Here is a 21,869-nt window from a genome sequence, read left to right as displayed (position 1 = left end):
TTCAGCACGGATCACTCTCTGCATGAGTACCGAAATTAATTTTAAGACCTTTAAACTCTCGGTAAGAAAATAACTCCAGTCCCAGGCGTAAAAAGCTAAAATCGAAACAAATAAAATCGCACGCGTCCCTGTTGTATTAAAGAACATTGGCATTTCTGTAATCTAAAATGAAGATAAAGAATGACTTTTGACAGGTAAAAAAGGCGCGTTTACTTGTTCCCACATATTTTCGAAATGACAGCAGCAAAACGCGGCGCTCGTACAACTGGTGGTAGATAAAACGAACTTTAGCTAACAACACCTGCCCGAGAAAAAGAAAAACACAAAAGCTTAAAACTGGTTTGACGAATATTTACTAAGTACGAAAACACGGCAAGAATTATTTAAATTGCTACGTCCAGTTTTAAAACAGCTGAACTATTATTATTATTATTATTATTATAAAGGGCTTCAAAAGAAGCATAGTTTGGCCAGGTAACAAAAAACATGATATTAGCGGAAATAAAGTTAAAGTTTAGACGACCCGTTAAACTAATATAGCCATAAAACCTGGCATTTTCCGCTCAACTTAATCTACAGGTGTGAAGAGATTTCTTTATACAGAGAGACAAAGAAATATGAAAACTTAAAAGTGAATGCCTATTTATAAAAGGTGTGTATACGTTTATTGTTGTATGAATGTTTTCTTTAAATAATAAAGGGATTTAATCAACACCCGAGGACAATGATCACATGAGCTAGTTTACGCTGAAGTAAGAAAATATATAAATAGATATTTGCTCATTATTGCATACGACAGTTTTTTTTTTTGGGGGGGGGGTAAATATTTATCGGTAAATTTGTTAAGATTAAATATATATAAGCAAAAAATAAATAAATAAAAAATAAATAAAATAAAAACAGATTGAAAAACAAGTGATCTATCTCCAGGAAATAAATATTATTATTATGACAACATTCGAGCTAAGAGTAACCGGGAAGACACGTTGTTGCTTTTGGAAGACTTTGCGTATGTCCCCGTGTGGGTTAGCGTGGCCACTTATTTTCAGCATTACTTTGGCTTTTCGGGGTAGGGGAGTATATTTCCAGTTGTGAGGGAGATGCGCATTCACTGAAAAATGCCGATAGAGACGACCAGAGAAAATTTTGCACCCGTTCAAAGTATCCCGGTTTTGGGGAAAAGCTGGACTCCCCACGTAAATCGACCTAGTGAGACGTTTCCTATGGACGGGGATGAATGGGTAAATAAACACTTGAAAAGTAAAAATAAAAATATTACTATAAAAATTATGGGGGGGGGGATACAAAAATAAAGTCTTACTTGGATTTGAAGTATCCCGCTATGAAACGTATCCTTTTCCGAAAGATTATCCTTGTGTTTCCCCATTATTGTTGTCTATAGCAGAATAATAACAAGAGAAAATTCCATGGTTTAGAGGCGGAGACGTTGCTTACAGTACGTTGTATGATTAAACGAGTAATTCCGATTCCAGCAGCAATAGTAGTGACGATGTGTGCGTGTGTGCGTTAGAGTCAGCACATACGAGCTATTCCATTTTGTGTACGTGTGGGTAAGCTATAAATGAGAGGAAGGGCGGAAGGCAATACGTGGAGAGAAACGCTCAACTGTGTTAGAAAGAGGGGGAATTAAAAACTAGATGCAACGAGTGGCAGTTAGAGGGGGGAGTCGTAAAATGAACAGGTAGAAGAAAAAGAAGGAGAGTAAGGAGGAATGAAGCGGGAGAGTAAGGCGGTCGATCCAGCTGTCAATAGAGATTCAAGAGAGGAGAGTGGGAGATGCCCAATGTGCTGAATCACACCCTGCTTACCAGGTAGACTATTTGATGTAGTCGTAGTAGTAATAGTAACAGTTGATATTGTCATATCAATAATAATAGTTAAAATTAGTAACAAAAAATAAATAATATATGAGTCAATAATCAGAAGAGCGGGCTTTAAAAACGTTGAGTTTAAAATGTTTACTATTTTTATAATGAATCTACTTTGAATCATTCGACTTACTAGTTTCATATTGATTGTTGCTTATATATATATATATATATATATATATATAGTCTTTGAAGTTTTTTAACATTTGAAACTACACAAAAAACTACTTTTTATCATTCGTTAAAAAAAAACAAAAAAACACTTAGTCAGTAAGTCATTTAATCACCTGCAATCACTGCATCAACTCTCTCGAATTTACTATAATACCAATTTTTTTATTTTTCAAGGGATCATCAGTTGTTTACCATGAAACACTGTTTCGGGGATTTAAAAACAAAACAGTATATTACTTCATGGCTCCCCAGCAGTGTTGATTTCTTTTTATATATTTCTTTTTTTACTTGGGAGTTACAACTTATCAAGATCTGAAGGCCACTCGAGGATAAATGTAAGATGATGGTGTAGTAATCACTTATGGCGAAATTGGGTAGATTCAATTATTTATGCTTATTGTTTACATTAGATTTGAAGGCTACCATGTTGTATTCAACCGTGAAGCATGCCAGCGGAACAGTGTTCCAAATGCGAATAGTTCAGGGAAATTCCGATCTATCTAACCTCTGACCTTTTTTGTATGCATCGAACTTGGAAAACTTCTATTGAAACTTAGAAAACTGTATGGAATTTTAAGTTGATCCTTTATTTAATCCGCGAGGTGGATTGTTCTCTTTTCGTCAGCCATCACCAAGTAGAAAATATTTTGTTGTGAAGAAAATCGGTGTACTTACGTCGTTCTATAATTTTAGATAGGATTTTCAAGTAAAAGTCAATTTTTTATGGTATCATTAGTTGAATAAATTGTTAGGTGAAAGTACAGAAGTAACAAGATGCCACTCCCACATGTTGATGTTTTTCTAAATAATAACCTTATTATTTCAGCATGGTCCGTATTCTCCTTAAGCATCGAGAACAGTTATTTCTCACCTTTCTACGGGTCCACAATAAGACCCCCCCTCTAAAAAGGGGCCTTTAATTTGAAAATTAAAAATACCATTATAGCCTTGCCGATGCTCTTTCATAAACAAGGGCACATCATAAATAAACATACTCTTCCTCCTCCGAACAGATGTTACACATTGTTCGATTGTAGCATAGGAACTATTAGAATATTTTTTTTTTAGTTTATTTTTGTCAGCGCAAAATTCGGATTAAATTTTATTTTAGAAAAACAGTTTAAAACCAGTTGTATGCATTTTTGATATATTTGTTTTATTGAAGTAATCATTAGTATTTAATCATGGGTTAGTATATTTCTAAATGATTTGGAAATTCCGTTATAAATTTACTTTTGTTGTGGGCAAAAAAAATTTCGATTTATTTATTTTTGTGCGTAAAATATTACTTTACATTAAAAAAAAACAAAAAAAAAACAATAAAAACAACATGGTTCGGTCGATTCAATGAAATTTATTTTCAAAACATAAAAAAATAAATTAGAATTGCAATTCACAACAGAAACTTCCAGCGTTCGGCTCCAAATCAAATGAGATGAGCGAAATAAACGAGCTGTTAACAAAATTCTCTATTTTACAATTGAACTGAACAATTGAATAAACAAAAATAAAGACCCCTAAAAAGCTGACCCCCTTTTTCCCCTTCCTTGTTTAGAGGCTATTCGTTGCGGGCAATTTTGTTTGACGTGGATGCGGAAGGGTGAAGCTACAATGTGACTCATTCATGGTCACGGCGATGGGGAGAGGAGCAAACGAGTCCTGTCATTTTTCTTTCATACGATCTTTGCTACTACTACGACTTATCAGGAAATAGATTTAGCGGGAGAGGATGGCTGAAAGATAAAACAATCTATATATCTATAAAAGTGAACATGTGTGTGTGTGTGTGTGTGTGTGTGTGTGTGTGTGTGTGTGTGCATGTGTGCATTTCCCTACCAAATAACTCTGTCAATTTTCGGTCTACAGACTCGAGATTTGACGTAAGGGGTATCAAGATTTAGGAAAATATTTTAATCGGTTTTCGGCCAGAAATTTGGCTGTCAAGGGGTCAAAGTTCAATGATTTGACTTTTGAAAACTCTATCAAACTCCTCCGCCAATTTTGGGTTTAAACACTTGAAATTTTAAATGTATGTTATTTGGACATGGATCAAACTTTTTAACTCGATTTAAGTCCCCCCACCCCCAAATAAATATTAAGAAATCAAAATTGGGGTCAAAGTAAAAAACTGATCTTTGCGGTTTCTACTAAATTACTCAGCCAATGTTTAGTCTAAATATTTGAAATTTTACATAATGGGTAGTCAGAGATAAAGCAAGGTGTGTAATTGGTTTGGGTTGAAAATTTGAGCTGCCAAAGGTCAAAATTAAAAAGATTTGACCTTTGCAGTGTCTAGCAAACTACACAGTCAATTTTGAGTCTAATCATTTGAAATTTATACATAACGGGATTCAGATATGCGGCAAACAGTTTAATCAGTTTTGGAGCGAGAATTTTGCTGCCAAAAGGTCAAAGTTGAAAGAGCTGACCTTTGCAGATTCTACCAAATTCCTCCGCCAATTTTAGGTCTAAACACTTGAAATTTTAGATGTAGGTAACTTGGACAGGGGCCAAACTTTTTATTTTGATTTGAGACCAAAATAATAAATGTTAAGGGGTCAAAATTGGGGTCAAAATTAAAAAATTGACCTCTACGGTTTCTACGAAATTATTTTTGGTCTAAACATTTGAAATCTTACATAAAGTGTAGTCACACGTAGGGCAGGTTATGAACAGTACATAGATGCCAAGCAAAGCCGGTCTTAACTGCTATTGAGATAAATATACTAGACTGTCCTTGATCCGTTGGGTCAGTATGTTATATTAGCTATGGATTTAATGTATGAGCGTGACACTTGTGACGTAAAGAAAATAGTTTTTGTGACATAACAGAAACATTTATATGAAAGTATATTATAATGAAAAAATAATATAGATAGATTCCTATGAGTCGTTCTGTTTATAATTGTTTTTTTTTGAAAAAAAAAAACTTACAGCCATTGAATTATAAGTGGTTTGCCATATTTATAGGTAAATGTGCACTGAACAGATACCATAATACTTAAAGTTAAATTCAAATTTTTATATATCTTTTAATTCAAACGCGAAAAAAAAAACAATTGGGACGTTGAAAACGTAAGAGTAAAATAATACGTTTTATTGTCGCGTTGATTATTTATTTGTAACGCGATTTACACTTTAGGGGTTATTTATTGATGTTGGTAGTGTAGAAGAAAATGTATGAATGTTTTAAAGAAAGGTGTATTAAAAAATGGAGAATAAATTAAAAAAAGAAGGCGGCAGGTAAATCGCCGTTGTAAAATGCTCTTATGGTTGTCAGTAGATTTATTCGTAAGAAAATTACGTTAAAATAAGTTAAACGTAATACAGAAATGAACGATGTAAAAAAAGGCAGAAAGTATAAACAATTGTTTATTCGGATAATTTAAACGCGGAAAAAAAATTGGGACGCTGAAAACGTACACAGTAAAACAATACGTTTTATTGTCGCGTTGATTATTTAGTATAATATATATCGTATACATGAAACAGGTCGATGATTATACGTATTATTTGTAATCACGTTTTGCGTTTGCTTCAATAATTTTGGAAGTTTTTTATTCAATAAATTTAAGATATTCGCCTTTCTAAGGACGTCCATTTGTTCGATAGAGTCCGCTCCAGCGATCTGTGTCTATTTCTTTACGCTGTTATGGGTTTATGTTTATGTGCGCATGCGTAACCGGAAGTCGTAAACCGGTTGTTGGTTACAACACTCGTTACAAGGTCATTTGAGTTTAATAATTATATATATATATATATATATATATATATATATATATATATATATATATATATATATATATGTATGTAAACTCGAAACTCGCGTGTACGTAGATTACTGTTTTAAAAATAATAAATAAATAAAAATGTTATATATACGTCCAAACAAATTTTGGGCGACTTTCTAAATAAATACGAGCTTCGAGGCGAAGCCAATATTAACCGTATCCATCGTTTGAAAAACAAAAACAAAACAAAAACAAACAACAACAACAACAACAACAACAACAAATATCTATAATATAAAGCTGAATGCCTCTGTGTGTGTGTGTGTGTGTGTATGTGTGTGTCTGGTCACGAATAGGCTCCTATATGGTTGACTATTTTTAAAACCTGATTACATATAATGATAGAAGATGTATCGAGACACAGGAATGGGTATGTTTGATCTGGCAAAACAGTGGTTCATTAAAATTGTGGGGTCTGCGTTCGCGCCTGGTTCACAAAGTATGGAAATAAAAAAAAAAAACGTTTACAAGTGTTTTTGGTATAGATGTACATAAGAATACTTTGATAAGTATGTTTTAATTTGAATAGGGATGGTATAATAAAAGTTTGGGGTCTGCGTTCGCGCCTGGGCTCCATAGAATGGAAATAGGCACACACTTTAATAAAGACTTTTCATATCTATTTGCGTAAGTATACTTTGATAATTATGTTTCAGTTTGAAGAAATATGGTATAATAAAATTATGGGGTGTTCGTTCGCACCTGACCACCATAGAATGGAAATATTTCACAAAGTTTAACAAGTTTTTTTTTTTAAATTTAGATCCACAGAATATTGTGATAAGTGTTTCAGTGTGAACATGTATGGTATAATAAATTATGGAGCTTATCTATTGTATTTTTACTTTCATCATATTTTGCTTGGGTTCTGATAGCCCCAAATTCGAAGCTATCTCTGTACAACCCTTCCTTTTCATAACCTATCATACTTTCATAAACCAGAGTCCATTTTCTGTTGGTTGTTTTTGAACCCATTTTGTTACTTAGGTTCAATAAACTTCGCAAAATTTTAGCACCAATCGTAAATGTAAGAGTTTTAACTTCATTTATTTATTTTAGATACATTTAATTCCCTTAAAACTTGTTTTTCTGTGTGTTATAGTAAGAATGTTCCGAATTTACTGTCAGCAAATAAAAAAGTAATTAAAACGTAATTAAAAAGTAATTAAAAAGTGTTTATGTTTCTTTTAGGAGACTGATTGAAGGAGTCAAAGCAAAAAACATTGAGGCAGTCATGATCTTTGTAGATTTCTCCAAAGCATTCGACTCTGTACATAGAGGAAAAATGGCCAGCATATTAAAAGCATATGGCATTCCAAATGAAGTCATTAATGCTATCATGATGCTATATGAGCACACTCGAGCAATGGTCAGGTACCCAGATGGGGACACTGAATTTTTCGACATCCGCACTGGAGTTCTACAAGGAGATACTCTTGCCCTTTTTCTTTTCATTGTCTGTCTTGACTTTGTACTTCGCACCTCTGTTGATATACACAACATGCTAGGCTTCACCCTAAATGAATCCAGAAACAGACGTCATCAATTAGCACACATAACTGATGCAGATTACGCAGATGATATTGCTTTGTTCGCGAACAACACTGCTGATGTGCAAACACTGTTACGTAAGCTAGAAAAGTCTGCAAATGACATTAGTCTCCACATAAATGCGGATAAGACAAAGTTTATTACTTTCAATGTGAAGGGAGAGATCAGGGCTTTGGTTGGATCAACACTGAATGAAGTCGCTGAGTTTACGTATCTGGGCAGCAACATAGTTTCCACAGAGAGAGATATCGGAAATCGCATCTCAAAAGCATGGACCGCATTGGATGGGCTGCATTCAGTATGGACTTCGAGACTAGCTGACAAACTGAAAAGGCAGTTCTTCAGGGCAGTGGTAGAATCTGTGCTTGTTTACGGTGCTACAACCTGGACACTCACCAAAAGATTAGAAAGAAAACTAGACGGCATATACATCCGTATGCTAAGAACAATATTAAATATATCTTGGCAAAATCATCCCACGAAGCAGCAACTTTATGGCAATCTATCTGCTATATCTAATACTATCAGAGAGAGACGCCTACAATTTGCCGGTCATTGTCTGAGGAGCAAGCATGAATTGGTGAGTGATATATTGCTATGGACACCACGACATGGACCCGCAAGTAGAGGACGACCTAGATACACGTACATCCAGCAAATAGCACACGACGCCAACTGTGAACCTGAAGATCTGAGGCAACTGATGGAAGACAGGAAACTCTGGAGAGGAAGAGTCACATTGGTCCGGGCAAGGAGCCCGTCATGATGATGATGATGATGTTTCTGTATTTTTGAGATGAGGATTGGGTATTCGTATTATTTGGTTTATTTAAGCTACTGGATTCGTGGCGCAGTGGTTAGAAAACATCAATGGTAAAAGTCATATTCTCTTGAAGGTTTAATCCTCAGTGTAGGCGACTGAAAAATGCATTTTTGACTTACTTATGACATCTATCTAGTCATAGCTTATGGAACGAGAGCATGCTACGTCGTGAAGTAAATAAAGGGTTCCTTTGAAATTCCGTCAAGATTCCAAACTTCGACAGAAACATTCCCGATTGCAATAAGATACACTTAAATAAGGTCGGAAGATACATCGACCGAAACGTTTGACACTTCGGATGAGAACACTGGTCCGAAAAATCCAAATTATACGAAAAATTATTTAGTTAAGAAAGACAAACACATTACCATGAAAATGGCCTTAAAATTATTTACTTAAGAAACACAAACACATTACCATGAAAATGGCCTTAAAATTATTTACTTAAGAAACACAAACACATTACCATGAAAATGGCCTTAAAATTATTTACTTAAGAAACACAAACACATTACCATGAAAATGGCCTTAAAATTATTTACTTAAGAAACACAAACACATTACCATGAAAATGGCCTTAAAATTATTTACTTAAGAAACACAAGCACATTACCATGAAAATGGCCTTAAAATTATTTACTTAAGAAACACAAACACATTACCATGAAAATGGCCTTAAAATTATTTACTTAAGAAACACAAACACATTATCATAAAAATGGCATTATGTATCAACTAAACTTTTTTTTTTTTTTTTTTTTTTTTTTACAAAGGCATCACCACATTATCAAGGCCCAGAGGCCACTCAAGGATAAGGGTTAAAGAGTGTACAGTAGAAGTTGGTCAATATAGTAATCATTAGTAATGAAAATTTGGTAAATTTAATAACTTATATGGAACGGCTCATCAAGAACTTATTTACCTTAGACTTGAACACAACCATATTGTAGTCAGCCGGAAAGCAGGAAAACGGAAGACAATTCCACAGGCGTGCAGTTCTAAGAAAGAAGCTTTGTTCATGGAATCTATGTTTAGGTTTAGGCACAGATAAAGAGTGGGGGAAATTATTGATAGTGTTTACAGCTAGACGAGTGTTTCTTGTGAAAGTTTGGCGAGGGGGGACCATAGATTGAAGCTCAGTTGAACACTTTCCATGAAAATAACGATACATCAGAGACAAACTCGCAACATCTCTTCTGTGAGATAGAGGTTGTAAGGAGGAGAAAAGGACATCTCCTACGAGGCTACGAAGTCTATTTTGAACTCTATCAAGGCAGGACAAGTCCTTTCTAGCAGCTCCTGCCCAGATGTGGCAACAGTATTCCATCCTTGGACGTACCTGGCTCTTATATAGATAGAGAATAGCATCAGCAGTGAGATATCTACTGGATCGATAGAAAGATCCCACCATTTTTCCAGCGGCCTTGGCAACAGATTTGATATACGTGTTCCATTTAAGATCAGGAGTAATGGTCAAGCCCAGAAGCTTGTCAAAACTTGAGGCCTCCTGAAGACGAGAGCCATTCATTTCAATTGATGACAAATGTGGATTAAAATGTTGATGATGTAAAGAGAGAAGCTTGGTTTTAGATGCATTAAAAGTAACCAGCCACTCCTTTCCCCATTGTACTACATGCTCAAGATCAGAGGAGAGAGAATTGGAGAGTACTTGCTCGTTTACTGTCTTAGATGTGGTACCATAAATGGTAGTGTCGTCAGCATAAATGTCTACAAATGATGTAAGGATATGATTGTTTATATATTTCCAAATAGTTTTGAATATTTTGCATACAAAAGTTTTTATTATTTCAGTACGGTCCGTATTTTTCATAACTACTAAAAACTCATTAATAAATGAATTTTCTAATTATAACATCAATTACAATTAACATTAATCAGTTTTTGGTGGTTATAAAGAATACGGATCGTGCTGAAATAATAACGTTTTTATTTAGAAACTCACTCTAAACTAAATTATCCAACAGATTGTTTTATGAATTTGATTTTAAATGGAATATTTCTTTATTTGTATTTCAATTATTTGTTTTAATTAAAAATGTGTTTTCCTTGCAATTTATCGTTCGTTCTCATTTAAAGTTATTTATAAACATTATTCATCGTTCGCTTCATTTTTGTTTTTCGTTTTTATTTTTTATAGTAATTCATCGTTTGTATTTTTATTTATCAAACCATTCATCGTTAGTTTTATTTTAAAATATCGTTTGACTTTAATTTGTTTGTTTAATTATTGCTTGTTCATTTTCTAATTTCATGATTCAGTTTTTTGCAATATTTGATTGTCTTCAATCATACATAATGTCACATGCATAATTATTGTGTGTGTGTTTTTAAAAAAAAAAATCAGTTTTATTATAAATTGAATTATGTTCCTTTGTTTTCTTCTAAATGCAATTTTTTAAATAAATAATAAACGGATCTTTTGTCTTTAACATCCATAAAATATCGAACTAATTAAGTTGAACACATAAAGCAGACAACTTTTCCTTTGAATTAATTCTTGTTTTCTTTTTTAATTAATATTGAATAAGTTCAGTTTCAGCGTGTATCGTATACTTTTCTCTTTCTCGATGCAATTTTTAAAAAGTTTTGTAATGTTTTTTGTAAAACGCTCTCATTCACTATCGACAGTCTTACTGTCTGACAGATCGTTTTTGCCTGTACCTCGTCCATGATATTCTTGTTGCCAGTTGGACGTAAGGGGCTACTATGTAGAATTGTGTCTAACAGAGAATCGTGGAGAGTTAAGCAACCGTTTGTCCACTTTCGATTAAAACGTCTGACTAATTTTCTTGCACAGTAGAGAGACCCCTCCTTAATGACGGAAGACTTAGTAATGTCCTCAACGTATTTGTTCCAATTCATATTGTTTATGTTAGGCTGAATAGTTTGAAAGAAGCTTTGTTCATGGAATCTACGTTTTGCCAAAACCAAAACGTAGATTCCATGAACAAAGCTTCTTTCTTAGAAGTGAACACTTGTGGAATTCTGTTCCCTCTGGCTGTTTCCCACCTGACTACAACCTGGATGTCTTCAACTCCAACATAAACAAATTCCTGATTAACCGCCCCCTTAAGTAAGACACTTTATCAAATCTCAACACTAACGTACTGTACACGCAATAACCTTTATCCCCGAGTGGCTTATGGGCCTTGATAAGTGGTGACCACCTTGTAAAAAATGTGCTCTCAACTAGGGTATTATTTGTCATGGTAATCGATAGTTCAGAAGGTTTATTGTAAGACTTAGTAGAATTAAATCTTACTATTCACTTACGGCGCCATTCCACTACACACTGAAGATTGTTTTCTAGGGTTTCTGCCACTGACTTAAATATGTGTTCATTCGTTTTACCTTCATGTATATAGTAGAGTGTAGTGTCACCAACAAATATTCTCATCTGAAACAATTTTATCAGGGATGTCATTTCCATTGACTAAACATGCTTTATGGTAACGATGGCCTGGCACGTAATGCTGTCATACCGTGTTACGCATCCACATGGTTCACAAAGAGACAGACTTTCATCTTTCTCACTAAGGAACAATTTTAAACAGTGAAGTGAAGGCGAAACCTGATCGGCAGATTCTACCCCTTGTTTATGTATTTTTAAGAATCATCATTGAATGTTTTCCCTCTGTCCTTTTTACCATGAAGACCTTCCCTTTTTAACAGCTAAAATAAAGTTTTGTACCCACCGAAAAATGATTATATATATATATATATATATATATATATATATATATATATATATATATAGTAATTTATAAAATATATATGGCGATTAAGCTACACTGAATATTCTGCGTTTCATCCAACTACAGGATTCGTCAGGCTTATGCGCATAAGCCTGACGAATCCTATAGTTGGATGAAACGCAGAATATTCAGTGTAGCTTAATCGCCATATATATTTTATAAATTACTAACTAGCTCTACCTACGTATTGAGCACTTTTGAAGTAAATACTTAAAGTTTACGCATAAATCTATACTTTCGTATAGTAAATTTATGTGAATAAATGAAATAATTATATATATATATGTATATATATATATATATATAAAGCTGAATGTCTGTGTGTGTGCGTGTGTGTTTGGTCACGAATAGGCTCCTATATGGTTGACTAGTTTTAAAAACTAATTATATATAATGATAGAGGATCTATCGAGGATCAGGAATGAGTATGTTTGATCTGGCAGAACGGTGGTTCATAAAAATTGTGGGGTTTCATCATATTTTTCTTAGAGTAAAATTTTTGAGTATCAAAACCTATCAATTTATTTTTATTTAAGGCTATTATTCTCATCTTTATTAGTTGTTGTTTTCATCTTTATTTATTTTGTTGTTTTTCACGCCGTTTCGGCCAACTATTCCTCTGGCCTTCGTCAAGTGGCACGTCTGAAATAAAAATAAATTAATATGTATAATGCATATCTCAAAACCTATCTCTTTACAACCCACTCCTTTTCATAACCTATCATACTTTCATCAGTTACAGTCCATTTTCTGTAGGCGGAGTTTGAACCCAGTCAACGACGGGTACTTCTGCTTATATATATATATATATATATATATATATATATATATATATATATATATGAGCAAATAGTTAATAAAACATGTTAAAAACACTTTGAAAAAGAGATAAACATATTAATCTGAAAAGGAAACACTTAATAAGTGGATAATCCTTAATCCGCGGAGTTTCGAAGAAATACTTTCCTTCTCATCAGAGGGCAGGAATAAGCAAAATGCGGGATCGGATTTTGCATACAAAAGTATTTGATGAAACTGAAAGTAAGTCAAAGATCTTACTTGATAACAAAAAGTGAAGCAGAGGGAATATGGTGAAGAAAAAGGAGATTTCACGTGAATAGATTTTTTAAAATTTTATTATATATATATATATATATATATATATATATATATATATATATATATATATAGTAATGTGATTGATAACTTAAAAATCAAATTATAATTAAATTAAAAATCCGTTTCATAAGAAGGAACAACAACAACATCAATTATTTGTACGATCGTTTCGGAAAACAGTGTTTTTATTGTGGTAGACATCAAGTTACGGGCAATAATTATTACTTATTGTTTTTTATCAAACAAGGTTTCCTCATCAGCAAATATTGGGAAAGGTTTTTATTAAATGTAAAAGCCACCATAAATAAACCTAGCATCAAAGTAAGGCAGATGTATCTTTTAATTTTTCGCCTTTTGAAATCATCTATATGAGTACTTTAACCATAGTTTCTGATTACAAAAGGCGAAAAATTAAAAGATACATCTGCCTTCCTTTAATGCTAGGTTTATTTATGGTGTCTTTTACATTTAATAAAAACCTTTCCCAATATTTACTGATGAGGAAACCTTGTTTGATAAAAAACAATACGTAATAATTATTGCCCGTAACTTGATGTCTACCACAATAAAAACACTGTTTTTCGAAACGATCGTACAAATAATTGATTTTGTTGTTGTTCCTTCTTATGAAACGGATTTTTAATTTAATTATAATTTGATTTTTAAATTATCAATCACATTACTAAATATTAAATTAGCTCTAGGATATTTACCTATCGAGCTTATTATATATCTAAATTACAACGAGCACTTTTTCTTTTCCTATATTTTAATTAAACTAGTAATTTTACTATTACATTAAAATACACTCTGCTCTTTAGACTATTGTTCTAATCTCCTTATAATATATATATATATATATATATATATATATATATATATATATATATATATATATATATATATATATATACTAGCAAAAGTACCCGTCGTTGACCGGGTTCAAAAACAGCTTACAGAAAATGGACTCTGATTTATGAAAGTATGATAGGTTATGAAAAGGCAGGGTTGTAAAGAGATAGCTTCGAATTTTGGGGTATCAAAACCAAAGCAAAATATAATGAAAGTAAAAATAAAATAGATAAACCCCATAATTTATTATACCATACCTGTTCACACTGAAACACTTATCACAATATTCTGTGGATCTATATTAAAAAAAACCTTGTTAAACTTTCCATTCTATTGAGGTCAGGTGCGAATGAACACCCCATAATTTTATTATACCATATTTCTTCAAACTGAAACATAATTATCAAGGTATACCTACGCAGATAGATGTGAAAAGTCTTTATTAAAGTTTGTGCTTATTTTCAACGCAGACCCCACAAATTTATTATACCATCCCTATTTAAGTTAAAACATACTTATCAAAATATTATTATGCACATCTATATCAAAAACACTTTAAACGTTTTTTTTAAATTTTTTATTCCCATACTTTGTGAACCAGGCGCGAACGCAGACCCCAAAATTTTAATGAACCGCCGTTCTGCCAGATCCAACATAGCCATTCCTGTGTCGCGATACATCCTCTATCATTATATGTAATCAGTTTTTTAAAATAGTCAACCATGTAGGAGCCTATTCGTGACCACACACACACACACACACACACACACACACACACACACACACACACATTCAGCTTTACATTATGGATATATATATATATATATATATATATATATATATATATATATATATATATACGATCCCCTCCCAAAAGTAAACTGATCCCCCTTTGGCAACTAACATTTAGTGAAAGAGTGAAAGCTGAATTTAACCTGAAAACACTAATTACAAATAACGCGGTACAAAAAAAAATGCACAAATTTTAAAGTAGATATTGATCTTGGATGCATATGATGACAGAGCACAATACCATATGCGACCATATATCAGCATAACTTAGTACTTATTAATTTTTTGGTACCACGCAATTTTAAAATAATTTTTTTCCGGTTAAATTCATGCTTTGCGATTTTTTTCTTACATTGTAAGGCTGAAGCACAGATTAGCTACTTAACGCCTTCTCCATGTAAAGAATGGCGTTCAGAATAATAACATTATTACTTCAGCCTTTCGTATGATTACATTTTCAATAATAATGTGATTAAATTTAATGCATTTAAAGTTTAAGAAGCAGATTCACCATTGTTTGTTATTTAAATAATTAATTCTGTTTATAATGTTTACTTTTACATCTTAATTAAAATGGTCACTTTCTTAAATAGCGTTTACATTTATATTTGGTAACGTCCAGGTGACTACAAGAATTTAATTCCCTTTAAGGGACACAGGGTTCGATAGTTTTTTGTCAGCATAACTCCAGTCTTGCCAACTAAAATACCTTGGCCTGAACCTTACCCTGAACCATACCCTGAAAAGTACCCTGAACCTTCCAGCAAATTTTGTGACAACCTCACCTTCAGGCACAAAATCAGGTGTTTATTCCGAAAGCCATTTTAACATGAAGAGGTTGGGGGTCGGCAAACGACGAAAACAACAACATCCGTATTTTAAATTTTTACGCTGGGTGAGGGGGGAGGATCCATGTTACCACCGAGCAACGCCGGTTTACGGGTCCTGCTAGTAAGGAATCAAATCTTTGGCTGGATGAATAACGTCTACAAAAATACGTCAATAAGCTGAAATGCAAAATGTTCGTTTACACTTGCCGGCATATTTCTATTACACATCCGATAATTCAATCATAGCCAGAAGTGGTTTAGTTTGAAATCTTTCATATCTATCTGTTGGGGTTGCTTGTGCGGAACGCGGCTGGAACGCTAAATATTTTGGTTTCGATTCTAGCTGATGGTCAAAAACATTTAAATTATTAATCTGTTGTTGACTCTTCAAAGTTGCGTTAATTAAAAAATGTTTCATTTAAATTATTTATATGATCGAAAAAAAGCTATTTTACTTTATAAAAATCAAGTGTTGCTTCCATTACAAACTTGTTTTATTAAAATTATATTTTTACGCAAACTTATAACTAAATGTTTTACAATTATATACTGATACATATTTATACAATAAATGATTTGGTTTTCAAATATTTTTCTGTTCGAAAAAAAAACTTGTTTGTTGTTTATTTGCCGCGTTATTTGACATAGAAGAAATTGGAGTTATGTCCCCTTAATAATAGCAGCCGTCTGCATACTACAGAAGTGCCAACCAAATGACTTTTAAACAAACAAACAAAAATTCTTATATTATCAAATAATACAGGAAGTATTTTCGATGTGTGACGTGCCCCTTCTGAGGTTAGTTTTGTTATCTGATCGTGATAAATTAATTAAAAAAGTAATAATAATTTCCTCAGGTTGCGTGGAAGAACGCGAGGAGCTACGCGCCAGCTCGTATTTTGATGATTTCCTCTGCCAAAAACAGCATTTTAAATGGGAGTAACAATTATCTGCTCTCCTCGACTTAAAACACGGATTCTAGGCTTGTGGATTTATAAAATAGATGTCAGATGAATAAATGGATGTATTTAGCAATCAGCTGTTCTATCGCTGTAAGAAATAGTAGATCAAAGAAATTTCAGCATATATTTTAACATGAAAAGAAAACTAATTCAACATGTACATTTATATATATGTTTTTGTGTGTTCATCGTTTCATTTTATATATACTGAAGTGAATCAAAGAACGAATAGGTAATATACAAATTTCATAAGATGATATATATATATATATATATATATATATATATATATATATATATATATATATAAATTCATAAGCCCTTTTGTCTCTTTTCTTTTTTCCTTTCTCTTTTTTTGTATATATATAGATATGTGTCTCGCATACCAAACTCTCAGTAAAAAAAATGAGAAAGACAAGTTTACAATAGAAATAATTTACGGAGTTGTGCCCCTTTCATCATTATCTCCTTTTATGTTCTTTTTATAACAGAACAAAGGAGACTACTTCTGTTGATTTTCCCTTTTGCTTATTTTTTTTTCTTTCGGGCGATATTTTTATTAAACTCTACCGAGATTTCTGAGTTATTGTGATTCAATAGTTCTCTTAAAGTGATCCGATATATTTTTATAACTGACAAATGAAAAGAGTAAAAGACAAACCGACTTTTATTTTACGCTGATTGACACCAAGTATGTTTTCCTTCATATTTCTTGTTTCTTTGTTTTATCAGTGGAGTTGCTTAAACGTATTATCTCCTTGGAATCTCTTCTGCAGCTAACTTACGTTTCCATTCTAAACGCTTAACTTTTCTCGGTGGGAACGCCGATGATATTTTTTATTGTATTTTAAGTATATCACCGTTTTTTTTTTCCTCGTCACTGTCGCCGTCGCAGTCGTTGTCCTGGGGACGGTTCATTAATCGTTTTAATTCCTTCGCGTCTCGGATTTTTAACCGTTAAATTTATTTATGTTGATTAATAAGATATTTGCATATCTCAATATCGTAACAGGTGTTTATGTATTTTGGTACCGCGCTATTTAAAAAATTTTTCAGGTTAAATTCAAGTTTCATATCTTTTTCTATTAAATTGTTAGGTGGAAGCACAGAATAGTTATTACACCCTCCCCTCCCCATGTTAAAAATGGCTTTCGAAATAATATCGTTATTATTTCAGCGCAGTACCAAAAATACATAAGTACCGTTAGGTGTGTCAGAAACTCTGTGAAAAATATTGAATAATTCGACTCCCCTGTGTTTCCAAGCTTATAACTACTCGAAAAATGTAATTCAAACCCTAATTTTTTTCAATTAAAGGAGAAAGGACCAAAGTTTTATGTAAAAAAAAACAAACAAAAAATAACAACAAAAAACAACGTGATTAAAAAAATAGGTTTTAAACTTCGGACATTACAGGTAAGGTTCGAAAAAACACTACTCAAATTAAATTCGAATAAATTATTTATTGATCTTCAATTTGTGATATATAAAACTTTGGTGAGTAAATTAATTATTTACTTTTTAATAGACATTTTAAAATGGGGAGCGTGAATTAATTCGACCCCTGTCTTTCCAAGCTTATAACTACTCGAAAAATGTAATTCAAACCCTAATTTTTGTTTCAATTAAAGGAACAAGGACCAAGGTTTCATTAAAAAACAAAAACAAAAAACAGACAACGTGGTTAAAAAAAAGGTTTTAAACTTCGGACTTTACAGGTAAATTTCTAAAAAAACACTACTTTTTTTTAAATTTTAAATTTGAATATATTATTTATTGATCTTTTATCTTCAATTTGTGATACATAAAACTTTGGTGAGTAAATTAATTATTTACTTTTTAATAGACATTTTAAAATGGGGAGGCGTGAATTAAAAAAAAAACGTTTGCCTAAAATATTATATTCGGTTTATTGGAAAGATCTTAAAATTTCACATTAACCCTGAAAATATCGTAAAAATAGAATCAATAGAAAAACTTTGATAAATTTTTAAAGTTTAAAAATTGAAACTGAACTCGTCAAATTCGGTTAATTTCATTACTGTTTTTTTTTTTAATAAAAAATAATACTTTTATTACTTTTAAAACAACTTTAATAGTTTATTTTTGAAGTATAATCCATAAAGAAAATAGACAACCTACTTTTAAAAGAGAAATTATGAGTTTTTTATATTTTATTCGCAGTTTCGTGTTAGGGGTTTCAAAAATTCCTACAAAAATTCTGATACACCTAAAGCACCGTGTTTTCTTTTTTTGCTTATAAACAAGAAGTGTTTAAACTAAATTAATTCTTCTGAATAAAATATTTGCTTTATTTGATAATATGTAAATGTTTTCTTTGTTTTTTCATTCCGTAACAAAAAGTGTTAAAACTAAAGTATTTTTAAAATAAATTTGTGGTTTAGTTTTCGTGTCTTGACTCTGTGACTCCGTGATGAAGTTTCATATTTTAAACAAGAGTAACCAAGTAAAAATAATTTTTAAAAATATTATGGGGGCGCATAGTCGCCTTTACAAACAATATCTCCTACAAGAAAGGTCACAAAATTTGTTTACACTCGATATTTATTCAATAATGGACGAGTTTCCTTCCTAACAAAAAAATGAACGCGTTTTCCGGTTATGAGTTTTCCAAGCACCAATTACATACCTGATTTCCTACCCTGATGAAGCTATTTAAGGCGAAATATATCGGACTTACAGCAACAATAAAAGCAAATACAATGATTTTACCATTATTTCCGACACTACAAAGTTTTTCAAATTTCTCATTCAATATATATATATATATATATATATATATATATATATATATATATATATATATATATATAATACGCATCAAGTACGCTTTTATTTTATTCAAATAAAATCAACGTGGCTTTCAAGCTCACTTGATCTATATTTTATTTTATACCAATTAAATCAAAGTTTCTATGATAGAACCTACACCCTTGACACACACACATGCATACACACACACACACACACACACATGTATATATATATATATATATATATATATATATAAATATATATTCGGATCCTTTCTACAAGGTTGGGTTTGCCTGCAAACGGATACAGTGGATAGCGTTGGATCTGATTCTAGCATTATCGATATCTGTCCATGAAAGAGCAACATAAAATAAAGGCTTAGTTTTCACTGAAGCCGCTGAACTGTCATTAAAGAAACTTCATTTTTGTTTTTGTATATTCGAAATGTTTGATGATTTCGGTAGACAAGAGCCAGATTTTTTAACGCGCCCAAAATGTTTCTCGTATTATAAAAACCAAGTACTTGAATCTGAAACTGCTTTTTCAAAAACATGATAACAAAATGGCTGATGGCTACGGGCTTCGTTTATGTTGGAAAAATAAAAAATAACTAACAATGCAAAACAAGGATTGAAAAATACACAGTATTTTGCTTAATTTTCTATATTTTAGCGATTATCATGGCTCAACTATGGCTCGAATATACCATCATTTTGTTTTGTTTTTGAAGGCAGTGAAAAGTAACACTCAAAACAGAGAATCAGCAACTATGTCCCAGAGCCTAGCTGGAGTCCGAACACGGTACCCCCGCAATAATAATAAAGGATTGGGTTCGAGACTCCTAACAAACGGTTCCCCAGTTCGATATAAAATACCTGATGAAGGCCGGAGGGCAAAACAGCCGAAACGTTGTGACTATAACAACCAAGATGAGGAAGTCAGTCCAACAATCTCAATCAATTTTGTTTTTCGTTCGGCATGTTTTACGCTAGCTAAATATTTTTCACAAAAAACATTTTTAAATAAGTTAAAACCTAAAAGCGTGCTGTGTATTTATTTATCCTTAAACTTGCACACAAATTGGTATTATACCTATTTCTTGACTGTTTGTTTTTCATTTAAAGTCCTCGAATCTACTCAACTAGATTGCACCAACTTTTGCTTGAAACATCATCGTCGGTTTTTGTCCAATATAAAATGGAAAACTATGGCAAACTTATCACAGGGTCAAAGTTTGAATAATACTTCAACTACTGCAAATGCTGCACGCGTACAGGTTCGATATTATTAGTGAAAATTTGATATGCATCGCCTTTTTTAAAAATAACAGGTGTATTATAGGGAACACAAATATACTACTACTACTGCTACTATTACTATTAATAATAATGATGATGATGATGATGATGATAACAACAACAGTAACAATAATGATGATGATGATGATGATGATGATGATAACAACAATAATAATAATAATAATAATGATGATGATGATGATGATGATGAAAACACTAATTAGGCCTCTACTGAAAGAGTGCGAATAGGACTGCGACCTTTCAGTCTTATTGCTATCAAAATTCCAGTGAGAATCGATGTCCGTTGTCAGGAAAATCTATGGTAAGTGGCTTTTGTGATAACACACAATTATTTGCAAAGTGTTTTCAAAGAAATGGATGGCACTGTAAATCTGGGGAGACTTGTTGTCACACAGACTCAAGTGAACATAAGTTATTGAAACCAGTACTCTTTGATGATGGCCTGTGTGAGACTTCCTAGTGAGTATAAATAAATAAATAAATAAATAAAATACATAAAATAATAAATTAAATAAATCCCTTAGACTTGACAACATGAATGTCACCGAGTGTCGTGATAATCTACTACTACTACTACTACTACTACTACTACTACTACTACTACTACTACTACTAATAATAATAATAACACCCATGGCGGTAACGTTAGAAAAAAGTTTGATCCCCCCTTCCCCAAAGAGGCACTATTGTCTTTCGGTTGGTTCTGTCGGCATTTGCTTCATATGCGAGCGCGCCTATCAGAAAGATGGAGACGAAGTAGATTTCACAGACTTCAGGATCATCATGTAATGCCTGGAAAGATTGCCTCTTGAGACAGAACAGTTTCCAAACTTTGATCATCGTCTTAAAATAATTATAAATATATATGGATTCAAAACTGCTGGTAAAAAAATTCTAACAAATAAAATCTCAACAATTTTTCACCGCCAAAGTGTAGTATCTGTTCAATCTTTAGTTGGGGTAGGAGAACTCTTCATTGGCTGAATAGTTTTTAGTTTTGAGAAAAGTAATCTGAAGAATCCAAATAATACGAATTCCTAATCTAAACAATCCAGAAACATAATTTCTGATGTTTTTGCTAATAAAACCAATACATAACTACATTCATCGTAGTTACGCACTCCTTCATGTAAATACTGAGAGCGTATTTTTCTACAAAATTTCACAAATATTTTACTTTTATGAAGGATAGATAATTAGTACTGTACTAACATTG

The 21,869-nt window shown here is 32.3% G+C and overlaps 1 protein-coding gene across 12 annotated transcripts in view; it reads right to left on the bottom strand.

Annotated features, from left to right (window-relative positions):
• LOC145286342 (microtubule-actin cross-linking factor 1, isoforms 6/7-like) overlaps positions 1-21,869 on the bottom strand; it is a 770,369-nt gene that overhangs the window by 726,378 nt on the left and 22,122 nt on the right. For 11 of the 12 annotated variants that reach the window (XM_080135265.1, XM_080135270.1, XM_080135272.1 and 8 more), the window contains exon 1: positions 1,322-1,580. The exons of the other annotated variant lie outside the window; for it this stretch is intronic. In XM_080135265.1, the coding sequence (XP_079991391.1) occupies positions 1,322-1,387 (66 nt within the window). In that variant the 5' untranslated portion in view covers positions 1,388-1,580. Of the gene's footprint in view, positions 1-1,321; positions 1,581-21,869 lie in introns of those variants that run through there. 12 annotated transcript variants of the gene reach the window in all.

The sequence above is a fragment of the Euprymna scolopes genome, chromosome 10, assembly GCF_053919585.1.
Source record: "Euprymna scolopes isolate OS-2025 chromosome 10, ASM5391958v1, whole genome shotgun sequence".
Lineage (NCBI taxonomy): Eukaryota > Metazoa > Mollusca > Cephalopoda > Sepiida > Sepiolidae > Euprymna > Euprymna scolopes.
The sequence above is the reverse complement of the archived record's forward strand: the minus strand, read 5'-3'. Positions and strand labels throughout refer to the sequence as shown.